Here is a 21935-nt window from a genome sequence, read left to right as displayed (position 1 = left end):
TTGGCCACCAAACAAGACAAGCATAGACTGCAACGGACAATCAGGACTGCAGAAAAGATAATTGGGACCAATCTCCCATCTATCCAGGACTTGTACCTGTCCAGGACCAGGAAACGTGCAAGTAACATCTCTACAGACCCTTCTCAACCAGGTCACAGTCTGTTCGAACTACTCCCCTCCGGACAGCGTTACAGAGCGCTGTACGCCAAAACCAGCAGACACAGCTTCCTTCCCAAGGCTGTCGCTGTGATGAACTCACACCACTCATAAAGTCTCAGAGTCATTGCTGTGCAATAACTTCCTGCTCTCGACGCTTTATCTTTGAATTGTCTATATTACGTATACAATGTGTCCTCTCTGCATCCATTGCAGCCTGGTCATCCTGGAAGAGGGATCCTCCCATCTGTGGTCTCTTCTCAAAGTTTCTCATTTCCCCGAGGAGGAGTTTTGAGTTTTTCCTTGCCTTCCTGGGAGTTTAAGATCAGGGGATGTTTGAGAATAATTGTAAATTTTCTGACATATCCTGAATGTTGTTAGTCACCTAAATGTTGAACAGAGGCTTAGATCTACCGGAGTCAAATTCCTTGTTTGGCATGCCCAAACATGGCCAATAAACTTCTTGAATCTTACTTAGTAAGACTTTAAAAGAGCACAAACATCAACAGAGCACATCAATCAAGCTCATAAGTGCATTAACACATTTGTCTGGGTGTCCTTGTCTCAGTGTAGGTGTCCCAGATATTTTCATCTAATGTTTATTAGCTCAGACTCACCCAATTCTTCTTCTGAGGCAGCACGCATGGGAGTTATAGGCGGATGGTCGCCAACATCAACTCCTTTCTTGGGATGGATTATACCATTTGATAGAAGATTTTTCACCTAGTAATTAAAAAACAGCCTCATATAATTTTGATTATACAGTTGTCATGTAGTCATGATAAATAATGTACATATTACAATTTAACATCCCCCTCCAAAATCATTGGTGAGGGCCAATGACACCAATCCCTTTTTATTTGCTGTAGAGTGCTGGATATTTTGTCTCCCTGCTGCAACAGACCCGATTCAAATGACCATGGTTGTTTTCCAGCTTTTGCAGACTTTCCTGATTATATGATCATTTGAATTAGAAGTGTTGCAACACACAGAAACGTAATATAAAACATCCAAGACAATGGTCCTCGTAGAACAGGATTGAAGACAGACTGCTGTAGATTTGATACCAGAGCTACACTGTATGTCTACATCTTACAGAAAAGATGCAATTTTTAGGTGAGAAAAGGTATTAAATCTTAAAGCAGGTTGCCAGTATACATTCATTCATTTCTTTCATCTTATCCAGGGTTGAGTTGCGGGGCAGCAACTTTAACAGGGATGCCCAAACGTCCCCAGTTCTGCTGGGGGAATTTCAAGGCTCTCCCAAGTCAACTGGGAGACATAGCAGATCAGTAGCTCTTCAATGATCTCCTCCCAGATGAACAATCTTCTCACCCTATCTTTGAGAGAGAGCCCCCGGACTGGGGAGAAAACTATGTTGGGCTACGTGTTGGTGGGATTTTGTCCTTTCGTAACGTAGATTGACCGGTAAATCAAGAGAGTAGCCTTTTTGGCTCAGCTCCTTCTTTAAAACAACAAACTAAGACAGAGCCGATGCCGATGCTGCAACGATCAGCCTGTCCATATTCCCTTTCATCCTTCCCTCACTCATGAACAAGACTAGTGTATTTTAACTTCCACTCCGGGCAGGATCACATCTCTAGGGCATTCCACCCTTTTCCGACTGAGGAGCATGGTCTCAGATTTGAAGGTAATGATCTTCATTCCGACTACTCGGCTACTAACCGCTCCAGTGAAAGTTGAAGATTTCGGTTGACAGAAACAGTACCACATCTGCAAAAAGCAAAGACGCAATACTGACTCCACCAAACCGAACCCGCTCAACGCCTTGGGTGTGCCTACAAATTCTGTCTACAAAGCTTACGAAAAGAATCTGTGGGAAAGGGTAGTCTTTGCAGAGTCCAATCCTCACTTCAAACTAATTCAACTTACTGCCTTACAATGTGGATCAAATCAAACATTCCGGGACTAACCCGGATCCAGAGTAGTTGGAACAAATACTCCGGTGTCCCTCAACTACTTCGGTGTACCAATCCATGTGATTCGATGTCCACGTGATTTTGTCGAGGCATGTCAACCATGACGGTGCCACAACATCCAGAACCTTGAGGGACTCTGGGCAGATCTCATCCACCTCCAGGGGTTTGCCACTAGTGTTGCATGGCATACCAGTACTGTTGGAATAATTTAGCGGTGAAGCTTTGGCCTGCCTGACCTGGGGCCTTATATTTTACGAGTTGAACTCCTTTCGTTCAACAAAGTTCTTCTTATCTAGTTCCAGGGATGTCTTTAAACCCCCAATCAGTTTTATGTATCCTTCCTGTCCTTTTCTTATCTTTCTGTTTGTTCCTGTAAGAGGCCTTCACTATAAACGCAAAGATGGCGGCGCGTGCACACGCAGCGGCCACTCTCTGTCCCGCCAGTACGGTGATTTGTTCATTTAATGAGTGTTCGTCCGACAGTTTTATGTGTTCGTCTCGTCGTGCTATGTCGTGTTACAAGTACGGCAGGCAGGTTCTGCTCGACATCGGCAGAAGTGGGTTTTGTGGTGTTCTGGACTTTGAAGCGGCGACATTAAAGGCGCTCGGACTGCTACGTCCTGAAACGTCGCCGACCTCGCCCGCTATTCCTCCCCCGATTGGGAAGCGTCGGAAATGGTGTGCGAGGAGGCAGAAGAGGGGCAAGCGCGGAGGCGTCCGGGCCAGGCTGGCGGCCAACCCAGCGCGCCCGGCAGTGCCTTCCATTCTTCTGGCGAATGTTCGATCGCTGGACAACCAAATGGATTACGTTCGCCTGCTGAGGTCTACAAACCGGACGGTGCGGAACTGCTGTGTGCTCGTGTTCACTGAGACCTGGTTGACTGTCAACATTCCGGACTCTGCCGTGCATCTGGAGCGGCTAGCGTGCTATCGGGCGGACCGTGCCATTGAACGAGGGGGAAAGTCGCGAGGAGGTGGAATATGCGTCTACATCCGAGAAGAATGGTGCCGGGACTCTGTGGTGGTATGTAAGCACTGCTTGCCACTAGCGGAGTTTGTGATCATCAAGTGCCGTCCTTTTTACCTGCCGAGGGAATTTACTGCGATTCTGCTAGTCGCGGTGTACATCCCGCCTTCCAAGATCGAAGGCGACAGGATTGCGGCGCTTGGTGAACTGTACCAGGCTGTCAGTGAGCAACAGACAGCACACCCTGACGGTTTCACCATCTTCGCTGGAGACTTTAATCATGCCAACCTGAAGTTTGTTTTCCCGAGGCTTCACCAGCATGTTACTTTTCCGACACGTGGAGACAGCTTCCTGGACCTGGTCTACTCTGCGCATAAAGGAGCTTTCAAAGCCACCCCCCTCCCCCATCTTGGGCTTTCTGACCATCTCACCGTTTTGCTTTTGCCCGCATACAGACAATTGGTAAGGGCATCCAGGCCGGTTCGGAAGCAGGTTCGGGTGTAGCCTGAGGGTGCCTCCGATGCCCTTCGTGACTGCTTTGGCACTACTGACTGGGACATGTTTAAGCGGGCGGCCACATACAACGATCGGACGGACATAGAGGAGTTTGCTGACTCTGTTTCCTCTTACGTCGCGAAGTGCATCGATGATGTGACTCGCTCAAAATCCGTCGTCACTCGTGCGAACTGGAAGCCGTGGCTGACAGGGGCTGTCCTCAGACTGCTGAGGGCCAGGGACAAAGCTTTCAGAGCGGGGGATGAGGCTGGCTTGAGGACAGCGAGGGCCGACCTGTCCCGGGGCATCAAAGAAGCGAAAAAAGCGTTCTCTTGCAAGGTCTCCACCCACTTCAAGGACAGCAAGGACGCACGGAGCCTTTGGCAGGGCATTCAGACCATCACGGACTACAAGCCCGCACCGCGGAGCTGTGAGGACGACGTCCGTCTGCTGAACGATCTTAACCGCTTCTTTGCTCGCTTCGACGCCCAGAACAACACTTGCCCGCTGAAGACCACTCCCCCCCCCCACACGACGGAGAGAGGAGGGCGCTTTCCGCTATTGACACCCGTAAGGCGGCGGGCCCTGACAACATCCCGGGTCGTGCGCTGAAGGACTGCGCTGGCAGTGTCTTCACGGCCATCTTTAACGTTTCCCTGCAGCGGGCCATCGTCCCTTCGTGTTTCAAGGCTGCCACCATCGTTCCTGTGCCGAAGAAACCTGCACCGTCCTGCTTCAATGACTACCGCCCCGTGGCCCTGACGCCCATCATCATGAAGTGCTTTGAGCGGCTTGTCATAGACCACATCAAATCCGTTCTCCCCCCCACCATTGACCCTTTCCAGTTTGCGTACCGTGCCAAACAGTCCTCTGAGGATGCCATCTGCTCTGCCCTCCACTTGGCCCTCACCCACCTGGAGAGGAAGGACTCATATGTGAGGTTGCTGTTTGTGGACTTCGGCTCTGCCTTCAACACCATTGTGCTGCAGCGACTCATCTGCAAACTCGACGAGCTGGGCCTCAGTACCTCCCTCTGCAACTGGCTACTGGACTTCCTCTGTCAGAGGCCTCAGGTGGTGCGTGTTGGCGACAAAATCTCCGCCAGCATCACGCTGAGCACGGGGGCCCCCCAGGGCTGCGTGCTCAGTCCACTGCTCTTCACCCTGCTGACGCATGACTGCACTGCGACCTACAGCGACAACCGCATAGTGAAGTTTGCTGACGACACGACTCTGGTGGGTCTCATCACGAGGGGCGACGAGACTCGTTACAGGTTGGAGGTTGACCTTCTGACCACGTGGTGCAGGGACAACAACCTCCTGCTGAATGTCAACAAGACCAAGGAAATTGTTGTTGACTTCCGGAAGGGTCAAGCAAAACACCAGCCGCTGATCATCGACGGTGCTGTGGTGGAGAGGGTGAGCAGCACCAAGTTCCTGGGGTGCACATCAGTGAGGACCTCTCCCGGTCGACAAACACCGCGTCACTGGCAAAGAAAGCTCAGCGCCGCCTGTACTTCCTGCGGAAACTCAGGCGTGCATATGCTCCTCAGGCAGTCCTGTCTACATTCTACCGTGGCACTATTGAGAGCGTCCTCTCCAGTTGCATCGCTGTCTGGGGTGGTAGCTGTACTGACCAGAACTTGAAGGCCCTGCAGCGCATAGTGAATACGGCTGGTAAAATTATTGGTGCTTCGCTCCCCTCCCTAAAGGACATTTACACCTCCAGTCTCACCCGCAAGGCAACCACGATTGTGAGTGATGTGAGTCACCCAGCTCACTCTTTGTTTGACCTTCTGCCCTCTGGAAAGAGGTACGGGAGCCTGCGCTCCCGCACCACCAGACTCGCCAACAGCTTCATTCTTCAGGCTGTTAGGACCCTGAACTCGCTACCCCCTTCTGCATAGCGTGCTGCACTTTTGCGCTATTTTCTGGAATGTCTGCTGTACGCTCTCTTGCTCCTTTTTGCTCCTCTTATTTATTGTTGTGTTATTTATTCATTGTTTATTCAGCACGCTGTTGTTTACTTGATTGTCTATTGTGTGCCATGTCTTGTCACCGTGGGATAGCGGGGAACGTTATTTCGGTTTCTTTGTGTGTCTTTGGCATGTGAAGAAATTGACAATAAAGCTGACTTTGACTTTAACTATGAGCAGAGCTCCTTCACACAGGCAAAATGTTCTTTGTTTAGTTCAAAGGAACTTCTTTCCTTTTTGTTAACTCTGTAGTTTTGATTCATAGATTGTTGTTTATCAGAACTGTTTTTGTTTGGTAAGTGTTATAGAAAAGACATACAGTTTGAAGTAGTTGCATATAAGTTATCCTATATTTACTCAATGTTTGTTTAAGGGACTGCATACAAGTTGTCTCACATTTACCGTATTTTTCGGACTATAAATCGCTCCAGAATATATGTCGCATCAGCCATAAAATGCAGATTAAAGTGAAAAAAAACAAAAAACATATATAAGTCGCTCCGGAGTATTAGTCGCATTTTGGGGGAAATTTATTCGACAAAATCCAACACCAAGAACAGACATGAACGAGCAACAACAGGCTAAACGATACGGTATGCTAACGTGACATAAACACAAACGAGAAACTGAGAACGTGCCTGATGTAACAATAACAGTTATTCAAATAACTATAACATAAATAACACTTTTATTAAACTATCTGTGTCACTCCAAATCATTAAAGCCATCGATCGAGTTGGTCCTCCTTTATGTAAACAAGTCCGACGTCAGTGGCGCGTTGCAGTTCAAATTTTTCTACAGGCTCATATAACAATATATAAACTATATATGAAATAACTATAATATAAACAACAATTTTATCGAACCATCCATGTCACTCCAAATCAATAAAAACATCAGAATCTTCGTCTTCCGTGTCACGTGAAAAAAAAAGAGAAGAAAAAAGCTGTTGATGCCGGAAAGACTACGTGCGCCGCGGATGTCAGACTAGATATATCAAATAAATGTAATATAAACAACAATTTTATCGAACCATCCGTGTCACTCCAACTCAATAAATTCATCAGAATCTTCGTCTTCTGTGTCACTTAAAAAAACAAAAACAAAAACAAAAAAAACACAGCCGTTGACACCGACCGGAACTACATGCACCGCTAACGTCAGACTAGATATATCAAATAAATGTAATATAAACAACAATTTTAATGAATCATCCGTGTCACTCCAAATCATTAAATCCACCGAAATATTCATCCTCTGTGTCAAAGATTCCGGGCCTACATGCACCGCTGACGTCAACCTCGTTGGCAGTTGTCGGCTCCAATTATTCCAAAGATCTACATATATAACTATATTGTAGCGTTACCAAAGTACCAGGCAAGAGCTCAACATGTGAGCCAACACACGCAAGCGCCCTGGATCGCTCTTCCCCCACCCCCATATATCAAATAACTATAACATAAATAACAAGTTTATCGCATAATCTGTGTCACTCCAAATCATTAGATCTCCCGACTTCGGAAGTCAGTGAATGGAACTCATTGTCAGTGAGGCTCCAATTATTCCACAGCCATAGTGCGCCCTCATGCGGTTTAAAGTGAAAATAACATGTGAAGTGATCAACTACACTAGTAAGTAAAGTGTTAATGATGAAGTAAAAATGTGTGAAAAAATAAAAAAATAAGTCGCTCCTGAGTATAAGTTGGCTTCAGCCTTCCAGTAGAGTTTGCACATTCTCCCCGTGGCTGCATGGATTTTCTCTGGGGACTTCAGCTTCCTCCCACATTACAAGAACCTGCATAATAGGCCGTTTGTCCACTCTAAATTATCCGTAGATGTGGCTGTGTGTGTGAATGGTTGTTTGTCTGTGTGCCCTGCAGTTGGCTGTCATTTCAGGTTGTACCTCGCCTAGTACTAAGGCTGCTGGGATAGGCTCTACCACGCCCGTGATCTTCATGAGTATAAGCGGTTTGGAAGAAGAAAAACAGTTCCTCAGCAAAGTTAAATTAAATGTAAATCATTTTGAGTCCTATTATTGTGTAGAATTCTGTATTCTGTACGCTGTGGTGCGAAATAGTGCAAAAATAAGCAAATAACATTACTGCTATTAATTTTTTAACATCAATTTCTTTGTCATGGCTGACGTCAGACGTTAGCATTTTCCGGTGTTTTTTAATGTAGTCGTCGTCTTATTTTATGTCTAGAATATGTATTAAATGTAATACAAAATTTCTGTTCAGAGCCCCTGGCTCTTCTCCCTAACACTGTTGCATTTTGAAGCATACACGCTACGATGCCACAGAGACCACACATTGGGGGCCCACCACCAATGACTGCAACAGAGGTGCATGCAAAAAGTGCATTGCTTGATTTATTAGATACGCTTTTTTCTGTCTGTATAACTTCATAATGAAAAGGGTTCATGGTAACACCGCGACCCCCGGCCTTATCGACCGCCGTCATAAGGCCAAAATCTCTCACCTCCTCTCCCCACAAACGACAGTTGGTGTGCTGCTTAAGCGTTCCTTTCAAGTCAAAGTTTTCTGGATAGTGGGTCGTTTCTGTCCGAGGATAGCTGATGTAACCCTGTGTGTACAAACGTTCAGCAATCTGCATAGTGTGCTGAGGACCCATACCTGAGACATAAAAAAAATATATAGATATCTAAGACCACACATGTAACAGTGAAGACAAAAATAAAATATTATACATTGTTTTACATATGTTACAATTTTGTTTAAACTGGGCTACTTTATTCGTAGGCTAAATTGGTGTAACATACCTAGGGAAGAGCTTGCCACTCTCAACATCTCTACGGTATTTAAAGCCAGGGGTCTCTGCTTAGTCTTCTCCTTCTTAGTCACCGACTCCACCTATATTGGGGGTGCAGATTAGAGAGTATCAAAGATGTACCCTGACATGTACAAAGTTATACCACAACTTCCAGTCCTGGATGAGCAGCAGCCTCCCACAGCAGCTTCATTGTTTTCTAACTGCTGTTGGCTGGTCTATACTGGAATTTCTCTGTGTGGGACTAATAAAGCAATGTCAAATCAAAGCCCAAATAAATATTGGAGGAAACATGGATACCACTGTTTAAGATTAAATATTTTCCCTTTATTTCATATTCCAAAATAGAGGTGTTAGTTGTGTGCATGTTAGTTAGTAAAACGTGTGTTTTACCACTTTAAATTTTTTGTTTGTTAAAATCAAATAATTTGGTTAGACTTGCACCACAGCTAAAATAGGCATGTTGATTACCGTAATTGCCGGACTATAAGCCGCACCAGCTAATATTCATGGATATTTCAGTTTTTTTCTTACATAAGCCGCACCGGTCTATAAGCCGCACGTGCACACGAGTTTTTTACAAAGAAAGACAGTACATAGAAAGCCTTTTTAACGTTTTAATAACATACTTGAACATGTCTTTCTAAACATTGCCTGTGACGCAGCAGTAGTACCGCAGCAACGCGGAAGTGTGCACGCGAGTTATTAGCAAAGAAAGACTGGACACAGAAAGTTTTTTTAAAGCTTTAATAACATACCTTAACATTTCTTTCCAAACACTGCCTGTGACGCGGCAGTAATACCGCAGCAACACGGACGTAACACAGCAAAGTCAGAGACGCGGCGGTAACGCAGCAGCAAAACGGTAGCACAGCACTAACAGGGCTGGTTAAAAAAAAACGTACCAGTAAAAGTAAAAAAGAGCCGTCTTCATCTTCCTCCTGTGCACTGAAACCATCAAAGTCTTCCTTGTTAGTGTCCGATTGGAATAGCGTTTGATATCCTTCGCCTCACTTTCTCAGTCTCTCTTTCGTCGTCGCTTTTATGCATTGCTTCGAGTTCTTCATGCTTATCTTATTCATGCACGAAGCGCTAAATTACATTAAACTAGCGATATAACGTATAACTTAAAAGCGGCATCATGCATTTCTTTTGTCCCCCATAATGACGGTTTGTGTATAAAAGCTTCCTTTCAGTAATGTCCGTGTTCATCTCATTATGTATCTTCTTTGTGAGTGTGAGTGTGTGCGTGATGCGCGAGAAGATCAAAACACAAGCGAGCACGTCTTCTTCGGCGCATTATCTCTTCTTCGTCTGTCTCGCTCTTGCTTCCTGCTCGAGCGCTCCTTGGAGGCCGTAAAAATCCATAAATACGCTCCAGAGTAGACACAACACAATGACATCAACATCGACTGCCTTTGGCTTAAAAGCGGCATCATATGCATTTCTTTTGTCCCCCATAATGACGGTTTGTGTATAAAGGCTTCTTTTCAGTAATGTTCGTCTTGATCTCGTTCTGTCTCTTATTTGAGTGAATTATACTGCACTATTCGCCTGGCGGATGGACATGCGATCAACGCACCACTTTTCTCCCCAGTGACGTGTATAAAAGCAGGTGTCCACGTTGTAACATGAGATATTTACACAGAAAGATGATACACAGAATTTTTTTTTACAGTAATTTTTAATTACTGTAATTATATGCATTTTTTCCAAAAAGTGCACGGCAGTAACAGCAGCAACAAGGCAGTACAACGACAGTAAAACTGCAGTAACACATCTGGTTAAAAAAATAACCAGCCTACCAGAAAAGTAATCGATCGCTTACTGTAAATAAATGTCTTTTTCCAAAAAGTGCCTGTAACACGGCAACAACACGGCAATAACACAGCAGTACAACGGCAGTAACACCGCTGGTTAAAAAAAATAACCAGCCTACCAGAAAAGTCATTGATCGCTATCTTCATCTTCCTCCTGTGCACTAAAACCACTGAAGTTGTCTTCTTCAGTGTCAGACTTGAACAGACTCAGGATGACTTCGTCAGACACTTTTACACCGTCTCTCTCTTTTTCGTTGTCGCTGTCACTGTCACTTTCGTCTCGAGGCGAAGATGTGCTCGCACCGTTCTCTTCCTCACGCAGCAGTCCAGCCTTTCGAAAGCCGTTGGTGATCGTGGATTTTTTCACACTGCCCCACGCAGTCAGGATCCACTGGCAGACTTGAGCAAAAGTTGCTCTTCGCATGCGGCCAGTTTTGGTGAATGATTTCTCGCCGCTGGTCATCCACGCCTCCCACTCAACTCGGAGTGCCACTTTAAATGCACGATTCACACTGATATCGAGTGGCTGCAAATACTTTGTTGTTCCCCCAGGAATCACAGCTGGAATTGAGTTTGTCCTCTTGATGGCAGCTTTCACAGAATCTGTGATATGGGCCCTCATGCTGTCCAAAACGAGCAGTGTTTTTTTTCTGTGAAAAAATCCTCCTGGTCGCTTGACGTAGCACTCCGCCAGCCATTCCTTCATTAGGCTTTCCATCATCCACCCTTTCGTGTTTACTTTCACGACGATGCCTTTCGGGAGGTTTTCTTTTGGCATAGTCATTCGCTTAAAAATCACCATTGGTGGGAGCTTTTGTCCGGATGCTGTGCAGCTCAGAACACAAGTGAAATGCGTTCTCTCATGGCCAGTTGTTTTCAGCGTGACGGAGGATTCACCTTTCCTGTTTACAGTCCTAGTGAGAGGTAAGTCAAACGTCAAAGGCACTTCATCCATATTTATGATCTCGTCTGGTCCGATGGAATTCTCAGCTATCTTTGTTTGTGTGAATTTGTGGAAGTTTGTAACTTTTTCCTCGTAGTCGGGAGGGAGTTGCTGACACACAGTCGTGCGTGCCCTGATTGACAGGCCCTTTCGTCTCATAAATCTGAGACACCACGATGGTCCACCTTTAAAATCTTCAATCTTCTTTTCGGTGGCGATTGTTTTGGCTTTCAGTCGGATCTGCACGGTGGAAACACCTCGGCCGTCTGCTCTCTGTGTGTTCACCCAGTCTTCAAGAATGTTTTCAACTTCGGGCCATCTGCCTTTGTTGCCTCTGAAAGCTTTTCTCGTCTTTTTGCATTGTGTCAGTTCTTCACTCTGCCGTCTCCAACGTCTCACCATCGATTCATTGATGCCAAGCTTACGTGCCGCCGCTCTATTTCCGTCTTTGACAGCCAAATTGATTGCTTTTAATTTAAAAGCTGCATCAAATGAATTTCTTCGCGTGCTTTCCATGGTGAGGGTGTGTGCGTGATGCGCAAACTAGCACGTTTTCTTTGTCTGTCTCGCTCTTGCTTCCTGCTAGAGCGCCCCCTGGAGGCCGTAAAATCCATAAATACGCCGCGCCGCCATTTAAACCTCAGGGTTCAAAGTAACTTTCTGAATAAAATACATTAAAAGTTCACATTCATTACTTGTTTTTGGTGAGCAAAATGTCAGAAGAATTGAATTCAAATGCTGATTGATTGGGTTTTAATACAATGCAGATGGTCCAAACAGCGCCACTGCTTTGTGTAATCTCTGAGTCACATGGCAGTGTAAGAGAAAGGGTTTAGAGCACAGGTGTCGAACTCAAGGCCCCACATCATTGTATGTGGCCCGCGAAGACAAATTGTGCATCAAATTCGTTGTTCATTACTAGAATTGCAAATTGTCTTCACTTTTAATAATAGCTTTTTTTTTTAAATATTTGACCAGTTTTTACTCGTCTAATTTGAAAACGAGTTATTTGTCAGTTTGTTTTCTAGCTTTTACTGTATATAATAGTGTTAAGAGTAAAACTGATCAAGTCATCACAAAAATCACGAAAAAAATCTTATATAAGCCGCACCTGACTATAAGCCGCAGGGTCCAAAATTTTGGAAAAAAGCCGCGGCTTATAGTCCGGCAATTACGGTAATCACTTCGGCTCATGTTTACTCACTGCTACATTCTGGTGGACAATGCATGACTGTCAACCATGTTGTGAACTATTTTGTGATTGTTCATATAATCCGTGTATCTGAGACTAAGGTACTGCAGAAGAAAAAAGAATATTCATGAACAGAATATTCTTTCATGGTAAGTCCTTTAGAATGAAAGTGCGACATTTGGGGGAAATGCTGAGTAATGTTTGCAATTGACGAGTGGGGAGGTTGGTGCAGATCAATCCTTGTATCAATAGAATCAACGCTACTGTGAGTATTAAACGGGTAGTATCGATTCTTTGCAATTATTTCTATGATTTCAGTTATTTTCAAATAATTATTGTGGACCGTAATAGAAATTTTACACTAAGAGTAATATTATGTTTTGTTTGAGCTTTTCTATCTACCAACTAGCTATTTATTATTGTAGCACAACATAAAATATACTGTTTGAGTGAGAATAGCTTGAAGTTAACTGCAAGTAAATTACCTGCAAGCAGAGTGTGCAAATTTTGTGTTCTGATTGTCAGTGGTAAAAAACCCAAAACAATGGTAAATAAAGTGCAATGATTAGCTTATATAACAAATAAAATCAAAACAAGCTAGGCGAAGGTGTCTGGACTACACTGTGTGCACAATTATTAGGAAAGTGTGTATTTTGACCATTTGATCATTTTTATGCATATTTTCCAACTCCCTGCTGTATAAGCTTGAATGCATACTCGATACAAGCATATGAAGTGATGTGTATCTATATAATGAGGGATGGTAGGGCCGAAGGCGATAAACCCCCTATATCACAGTGTTTGGTGTTCAGAGACGTGGTACAAGCGACCACGACTGAACAAGACATACATGTTGAAACGTCGAGACTGGGCCAAGAAATATCAGAATACCGTATTTTTCGGACAAAAAGTCACTCCGGAATATAGGTCACATTAGCCATAAAATGCACAATAACGTGGAAAAAAAACATAAATAAATCGCTCCGGAGTATAAGTCGCATTTTGGGGGAAATTTATTCGACAAAATCCAACACCAAGAACAGACATGAACGAGCAACAACAGGCTAAACAATAGGTATGCTAACGTGACAAACACAAACGAAGAGCTGATAACAGGCCTGACGTAACATTCTGAGTTATTCAAATAACTATTACATAAATAACACGTTTATCAAACCATCTGTGTCACTCCAATTCATTAAATCCATCGATCGTTCTTTATGTCAACAATGCCGGCCGGGTGCGCGCCGCTGACGACGATTGCACTTCAAAATATTCCACAGGCCCATATAACAATATACAAATTAGCAAACCATCTGTGTCACTCCAAATCATTAAATCCATCCATCAAATTCCTCGTCCTTTAAGACAACAACGCCACGCGTGTGCCCTGACACCTCGTCATTATTCCACAGAACTAGTATAGAACTATATTGTAGCGTTAACAAAGTACAAGGAAAGACGTGGGTTTGGTAAACGTCTCTTTATTTAAACAAGAGTTCAACGAGCCAACAACTACTGAACTGCAACGATAACATATACAAGTTGCTACACGAAATAAAATATATCAAAAACCTATAACATAAATTGTTCACCGACACACGGCCCCAAGCACCGGCTTCGATTTCCAGGCATGTGGCGGCGTGGACTTCCATCCCCGGAGGTGGCACTTCCAGCCACGGAGGTGGAAGAGAGCTCCATAGAATAGGACCGGGCGTGCGTAAAAGCCATATCCGAGCCCCAACCACCGTCCCCGGACAGCCACCCGGCCAAGCGCCGGCCCCCGACTTCCATCCACGGAGGTGAAAGAGAGCTCCGTAGAGTAGGACCGGGCGTGCGTAAAAGCCATGTCCGAGCCTCATCCACCGTCCCCGGGCAGCCACCCGGCCGAGCGCCAGCCACCTACTTCCATCCACGGAGGTGAAAGAGAGCTCCGTAGAGTAGGACCAGGCGTGCGTAAAAGCCATAATAGCTTTTCAAACCTTCTGTGTCACTCCAAATCATTAAATCCTTCAAACTCTTCGTCCTCCGTGTCACTTACAAACAAAGCCGCTAATGATGCCGGTAGTACGTGGGCCCCTACATCATCTTTGTCATCCCGTGATCGAATCTTTGTCCTTTATGTATACAACCGCCGCAATGCGGCGCGCAGCTAATGTCACTTGAAATTTAAATTACAGTAATCCCTTGCTACATCGCGGTTCGTTTATCGCGGTTTCACTTTTTTTTTTTATTTTGAAAATTTGTGAAAAAAATTCACATATAAGTCGCTCCTCAGTATAAATCGCCCCCCCACCCAAACTATGAAAAAAAAATGCGACTTATAGTCCGAAAAATATGGTACATATTTTCTAAAGATCTTATGGACTGATGATCCCAAAATCTCAGATATCGTACAGCTAGTGGGCACAGGACCATTGCAGGATGCAGGTCTCGCACGGCCAAATTGCATGCTCATTGACTTGCCACCCAAGATTAATTGTATTAATTTTTTAAGTGTGTTAATTTGCGGTAATTACTAACATAAATTGACTGCCCTACTTCGAATATTTTCTAAGCATAGTAGAAAAGTGGCAAACATTCATCAGAAAGCACCAATTTTAAAGAAATTATGTGTGTTTGTACTTGCCTGGGCTTCCTTGGATGTCTTGGCCAGGTTTACAAACATTTGGCCCACGTCCTTGTCAAAGACCTTAACCCGGTTCCAATCAAGAGTCAATGGGTTATCCTTCCCTTTGAACACCTGGCAAAAGAAAATATTTCTCAAAATACTGTACTACCACCATATTTACTGATAATAGAGGTTCACATTTGGTGTACCTTCGCATGTATAATCCAGTAGTTCTCTGGTTTAAAGGACTGGATTTTGTCATGACGTTCTACACAGAAGCCAAGAGTTGGAGTCTGGCAGGGTCCGAATGATATTAAAGAAGAGTCCAGATTTCCATACTTTCCTTGGAAATATTTGGTTTGGAACCTAGAAACAATTTGGCATTCAGAAAGGAGGCTTAAACTTCATATACTGTATTCAACTATTATCCTCAGACTAAAAGAACAAAAACAATTGTATTCATTAGCACACTCTATTTAGATGTATAGGAAGTCATGTAATTCAAGGATACAATCCATGTCAGATTAGTGTTATAGATAATGTATGAACCCTTTCATGCATGAATTATGACAACCTAGGTCAGAATGTTTCTATTTCTGCTGTTACTCTTTGGGCATAAAAAGAAATGCTTTATGTCACATTTTTCAGGACAACATACGCTTCAGCTTAAAACTGACCTGGACTTTGTGAAACTCTAAATGAGAATCACCCCCACTTCAGAAGGGTTGACACCCTTTAGAATCATCCATGGGATACCATTTAGACTACCTGTATTCACTGCAGGTATCCAAAAAGCAGATGAAGAACAGACCTTAGCAGATTACAAGATCAGAATGATAAAACAGAAAGATGTGTCAAATGCAAGTCTACTGCCCTCTGATCTTTCTCCCTCACAGGTCAACAATCCAATCAAGCCTGGAGACTGGGCCTACTACATTGAAGTCGTCAAAAAGAAAAACTGGTTCCTCCATTCCAAGTCTTGCTGACTACCCCTCACTACCTCCCATCTGGGGTTTGAATGTCCCAGACAGCCATAAAGCCTTTCCTTGGATCGGAGTTGGAAAACAAGCACTACATAGAAACACTGAACTATTGTTTTCAATCTTTTCTGAACCTCTCTCTGCAGGTCAATGATGGACAAAATAGAGAGATTCAGGCTACTAGACTAATGGTATTACAAAACAGGATGGTCCTGAACTTGGTGACTGCAGCACTAGGTGGCGTATGCCACATTATTAGGACTTCCTATTGCACCTATATACTAGGAGATAATGACACGTAATTTGTACCAACCCAAGCTGTCCTTTGTTGTATTCTGAAGCCGCAGAAGAGAGATAACAGCAGGACAACTGGTACAAGAGGACCAAACCATACACACCATTGGCCAAGTACAGGAAAAGAACAGTTAGTTGCACATAGTGACATGGCAGCAACCTCTCAGAAGATAGAGTCCCACAACAGTGGGATTTCTCATAGTTAACCTCTGGTTATCTGGTGGCAGCGGCTATTAAAATCTGTAATCTGTGTTTGCTGTTCTGGTATTGTTATGCTTATTGACACCTTAGGTTATTCAATGTTTAAAGTCTGCAGTATCAAGGTATGTGTCCTCTACCGTAACACAGGTACAAATACAACCGCAAATACCCGCAGCACGCCGCCGAACGCGCAACCGTAGCGCGTCGCCGACCGCGTGACTACACCGCGCTGGTCGCATTATTGTGACAGAGCCGTCGCTGAAATTTATAAAATATTTTTAATGTCCTGATGTACTTTCCAAAATTTAAGTGGACCTAGTGCGCAAGGAGCTTAATTTAGTCCGATCGCGCAACCGCAGCGTGCTGGACGGTTACTGTCGCACTGTTTTAAGAGCGTCTTTGTGTTTTAGGATAGCTTTACTGCTCCCACTTGGTTCCTTTGGAAGCATGATTACAGTTGATGCAATCCTCAGAGTAACGAGAATGTAATAACGAACGGAGTCAGTTGGTATGCGGGTCCTCTTGGCTCATCTCGTGAGATTCGACAACCAAATTTCGTCCGACATTCGAAGCAGAAAAATCTCAAATTGTTTGTTCGAATACCGATTTGTTCAAGAACCGGGACAAATACAACACATGAGGCATGTCAAAAGTGATGACTATATCACACCAAAGAAAGATTGCAATGATTGTGAGGATGCTGTGTAAACAAACATGCATTACAGGGACTTGATGAATTTATCATTGAAAATGATCCCTAGTAAGTGATACATACAATGATACTGTGTTTATGTTTTCTTGCTTATGCTTGTTACAGAGGAAGGAATAATCATATGATAAACAGGAGGGAAATGGTTGACACCTTATTTTGATCTTATGATTATTGTGAAGTGCTGACTGAGAATCAGTAATTGTGTTAGTGCTTGCCGAAACTCTTGAGATGCTGAAACTTTCCACCTTCTTTGTGTGTTGTGAAAATGTCCTTGCTTAGCTAGTTGTCCAAACATGCTTGACTAGTATCTGTGGACAACCTTGTAAGACAGAGATAAGACCCGTCTGCACTGACTGAACCAGTTTGCAGAGGCAACCCTGAAACCTGTTCACACTCACCCCCACCCTGCTTTCTTTCACTAAAAAGGCTCTTGCAAGAGGCAAAAGTGAGACTGCTTTTCAAGGATTCAGACTGATGACCCATACCTCGTGACCATAGGAGCGTGGATCGACCACCAGGTGGTGATCAGTTGACAGCTCTGCCCCTCTCTTCATCCAAGTGTCCAAAACATGTGGCCGCGATTCCAATGAGACGACTACAAAGTCGATCAGCGAACTGCGACCTAGGGTGTCCTGGTGCCAAGTGCACACATGGACATCCTTATGTTTGAACGTGGTGTTCATTATGGACAATCCATGTCGAGCACAGAAGTCCAGTAATAGAACACCGCTCGGGTTCTGATTGAGGGGGCTGTTTCTCCGAATTACGCCCTTCCAGGTCTCACTGTCATTGCCCATGTGAGCATTGAAGTCACCTAGCAGAACGATGGCGTCCCCAGAAGGAGCACTTTCCAGCACTTCCTCCAAGGATTCCTAAAAGGGTGGGTACTCTGAGCTGCCATTTGGTGCATAGACACAAGTCAGGAAGGCGGAGGGAGGCCCTCTCGTTAACCGGGGTGCAGGCGCCCAGCCAGGAGGCAATAAGTATGCCCACACCTGCTCAGTGCCTCTCACTGTGGGCAACTCCAGAATGGAAGAGAGACCCTCTCAAGAGGACTCTACCAGAACCCAAACTGTGTGTGGAGGCAAGTTCGACCTTGTCTTGTCTGAACTTTTCTGCCTCGCACACCTGTTCGGGCTCCTTTCCTGTCAGAGAGGTGACATTCCATGTCCCAAGAGCCAGCTTTTGTAGCCGAGGAGCAGACCGCCAAGCTCCCCGCCTTTGGCCGCCGCCCAGCTCACTCTGCACCCAACCCCTTTGGTCCTTCCCATAGGTGTTGAGCCTATGGGAGGCCAAAAGTAAACTAATTAATAATAAATGGGACAATTATGTAAACTGATATACAGTGGAGCCTCGGTTTTCGACCACAATCCGTTCCAGAAGGCTGTTCAAGAAGTGAATCATTCGAATTCCGAATCATGTTTCCCTATTACAAATAATGGAAATGTAATCCGTTCCAAGCAAAAAAAAAAAACACCTTTTTTAAGCATTTTTTATGTTGTGCATTTTTGTCTGATAGCGCAACTGCAGTGCACCGCCGAACGCGCAACCGTAGCGCGTCGCCTACCACACAACTGCACCGCGCTGATCGCATTATTGTGATAGAACCGTCGCTGAAATTTAGAAAATATTTTTAAAGTCCTGATGTAGTTTCCAAAATTTAAGTAGACCTCAGTGCACAGGGAGATTAATTTGGTCCGATCGCGCAACCGCAGCACGCCGCCGAACGCGCAACCGTAGCGCGTCGCCGACCTCGTGACTACACCGCGCTGGTCGCATTATTGTGACAGAGCCGTCGCTGAAATTTATAAAATATTTTTAATGTCCTGATGTACTTTCCAAAATTTAAGTGGACCTAGTGCGCAAGGAGCTTAATTTAGTCCGATCGCGCAACCGCAGCGTGCTGGACGCTTACTGTCGCACTGTTTTAAGAGCGTCTTTGTGTTTTAGGATAGCTTTACTGCTCCCACTTGGTTCCTTTGGAAGCATGATTAGAGTTGATGCAATCCTCAGAGTAACGAGAATGTAATAACGAACGGAGTCAGTTGGTATGCGGGTCCTCTTGGCTCATCTCGCGAGATTCGACAACCAAATTTCGTCCGACATTCGAAGCAGAAAAATCTCAAATTGTTTGTTCGAATACCGATTTGTTCGAGAACCGGGACGTTCGAAAACCGAGGCTCCACTGTACAGGTATTTAATGGTTTCAGTCACATGTCCACAGTTAAAACATGTTTGATCCCTTTATTGTAATCTGAAGGATTCTGAAGAGAATGTACCGAGTGAAGGCGCAGCCAATGCGTAAATCCAGTTCCTGGCGTGCATCCACTGAAAGGGCTTCATTGCGGTTGGGCTCTCCAAGGTGATTCATAGCTTTCCAGATATCAGTGTCAGTAATTGAGCTGAATTTGGCACGATAAACTGTCTGCTCCAGAACGGCCCCTTTCATCACTGGCTGTACAGACTCCATAACCTTGGAAAAAGATTAGACCATCATTAAAAACATAGCCCCTGATTTTCATTGATTCATTTTCATTGTTTCATGATATTATTACTTTTGTTTTATGGTGTGGCTTTTTCTATCTTTACCAGAGGGGTACCAACAATTTCATTCTCATGTATGAATAGCAGTTGAACACAGGGCTATAGAGTGCCACTCGACATCATCAACTTAAGAAATATATCCACAGTCTTGTAACTGAAATTCTAAATGAAAATCTACATTTAAAATATTAAAAATACACGGGCCCACAGGGAGCAAATTAGGGTTCAGTGTCTTGCTCACGGATACTTTGACATGGTTGTCAGGGTTTCAGACCTACAAACCTGGAGATGACCTTCGAGACTACCATTGAGCCACACTGCCCTGGAATATTGTACAATAGAGCTTCATCATGTAAACACTGGCAAAACATGTAGCCCTTCGCATAAATCAGTACCCAAGAAGTAGCTCTCACCTGTTCTAGTGTTTTACAACAACATATACATTAGCCCATAGCTGCTAACACACAACATGAAAGAACATGCAAAAACGCAAATGATGTGGAATGAAATGTTCTGACCTCAAAACAGATGTTCTCGCCTTCTCTATCACAGTCCAACCATAAAACTAAGTAGTCACAGCCTCTGGCTTCAACCTAATAAAAGAATATACAAAAGTGTCAGATACAAAGTGCAATAAACACTCTGATTTAAGAGCAGCATCAGACATGCATTGAACATACTTGGAGGAATTTCACCATGTTGAGCTTGGGGTTGACCTCCCTTTTTTCTGTTGGGGCTTTGCTGAAAAGTTCTGCAGGGTCCACCTTATCCCAGTTGTTGTACTTGGCTTAAAAAAGAAGAATTTTCAGTTAATGCTATAATACCTAAAAGACTGTTGTTCTCGTTAAAGGAAGAATGACCATATAGGCCAACAGGAAATGGACTTCGTTATGTTATGTGAATTGTTTTGTGTTCATATTCTTCTATTTTGCTGCTACAAGTATGTAATTTTGAAGGTAGCCCAAAGACTTTTCAAGACCACCCAACATCTGAAGCAACATCAACCAACATCTGAACCAACCATTCAACATCAGGTGATTAAGGCGTGTACATGATGAAATCTTTGGCCAACCAGCCAGTTGTCAGTGTCACAATGAAGGCAACATGCATGCATACTTTATCTAGACAAGGTGATATGTAGTGTTGCCACTACTTTGTGAAAAACTAAGGAATTAAATGCCAGAAGGAAATGTCTATATGTGTGGGTACTGAAAATTATTCCTCAACATTCAGAAACATAAAATGTTGATAAGGCAAATGAGGAGGAGCGGTTCAAAAGTCAAATTCAAGTCAAAGTCTGCCTTATTGTCAATTTCTTCACATGTCAAGACACACAAAAAGATCGAAATTACGTTTCCCACTATCCCACGGTGACAAGACAATATACATACAAGTAAACAGCACAAAAAGTAAAAACAAGAAGGCACAAACAATGAACAAATAAGAGTGATGAATAAATAATAAATAAACAAATAACAAATAAATAAATAAGAGGAGCAAAAATGGAGCAAGTGTGCATATAGCAGACAGTCAGAATATAGCACAAAAGTACAGAACGTTATGCAGCCGGGGGTGGAGAGGGGAAAGAGTTCAGGATCCTAACAGCCTGGAGTATGAAGTTGTTGGTGAGTCTGGAGGTGCAGGAGCGAAGGCTTCTGTACCTCTTTCCAGAGGGCAGAAGATCAAACAAAGAGTGAGCGGGGTGGCTCACATCACACACCATCGTGGTCGTCTTGCGGGTGAGATGGGAGGTGTAAATGTCCTTCAGGGAGGGGAGTGAAGCACCAATAATCTTACCAGCTGTGTTCAATATGCGCTGCAGGGCCTTCATGTTGTATTCAGTGCAGCTACCACCCCACACAGCGATACAACTGGAGAGGACGCTCTCAATGGTGCCACGGTAGAATGTGGTCATGATGGCCGGAGAAGCACTTGCTCGCCTGAGTTTCTGCAGGAAGTACAGGTGGCGCTGAGCTTTCTTCGCCAGTGATGCAGTGTTGGTGGTCCAGGAGAGGTCCTCACTGATGTGCACCCCCAGGAATCTGGTGCTGCTCACTCTCTCCACCACAGCACCTTAGATGGTCAGTGGCAGGTGTCGGGTGTGACCCTTCCGGAAGTCAACAACAATCTCCTTGGTCTTGTTGACGTTCAGCAGGAGGTAGTTGTCCCTGGACCACGTGGCCAGAAGGTCGACCTCCGACCTGTATTGAGTCTCGTCGCCCTTGGTGATGAGACCCACCAGAGTCGTGTCGTCGGCATATTTCAGCACGCCGTTGCTGCTGTAGGTTGCAGTGCAGTCATGCGTCAGCAGGGTG

At 44.4% G+C, this 21935-nt stretch overlaps 1 protein-coding gene across 1 annotated transcript in view; it reads right to left on the bottom strand.

Annotated features, from left to right (window-relative positions):
* Positions 1–21935, bottom strand: part of LOC125994743 (DNA topoisomerase 3-beta-1) — a 136716-nt gene that overhangs the window by 67607 nt on the left and 47174 nt on the right. Inside the window, exons 3-10 of the mRNA XM_049764222.1 lie at positions 20301–20407; positions 20139–20213; positions 19356–19549; positions 15099–15255; positions 14908–15021; positions 8316–8406; positions 8015–8169; positions 774–879 (exon numbers count right to left, since the gene is read on the bottom strand). Coding sequence (XP_049620179.1) covers positions 774–879; positions 8015–8169; positions 8316–8406; positions 14908–15021; positions 15099–15255; positions 19356–19549; positions 20139–20213; positions 20301–20407 — 999 coding nt within the window. The remainder of the gene's footprint in view (positions 1–773; positions 880–8014; positions 8170–8315; positions 8407–14907; positions 15022–15098; positions 15256–19355; positions 19550–20138; positions 20214–20300; positions 20408–21935) is intronic.

This window comes from Syngnathus scovelli, chromosome 3 (genome assembly GCF_024217435.2).
Source record: "Syngnathus scovelli strain Florida chromosome 3, RoL_Ssco_1.2, whole genome shotgun sequence".
NCBI lineage: Eukaryota > Metazoa > Chordata > Actinopteri > Syngnathiformes > Syngnathidae > Syngnathus > Syngnathus scovelli.
This window is presented reverse-complemented; position numbering and strand designations above follow the sequence as displayed.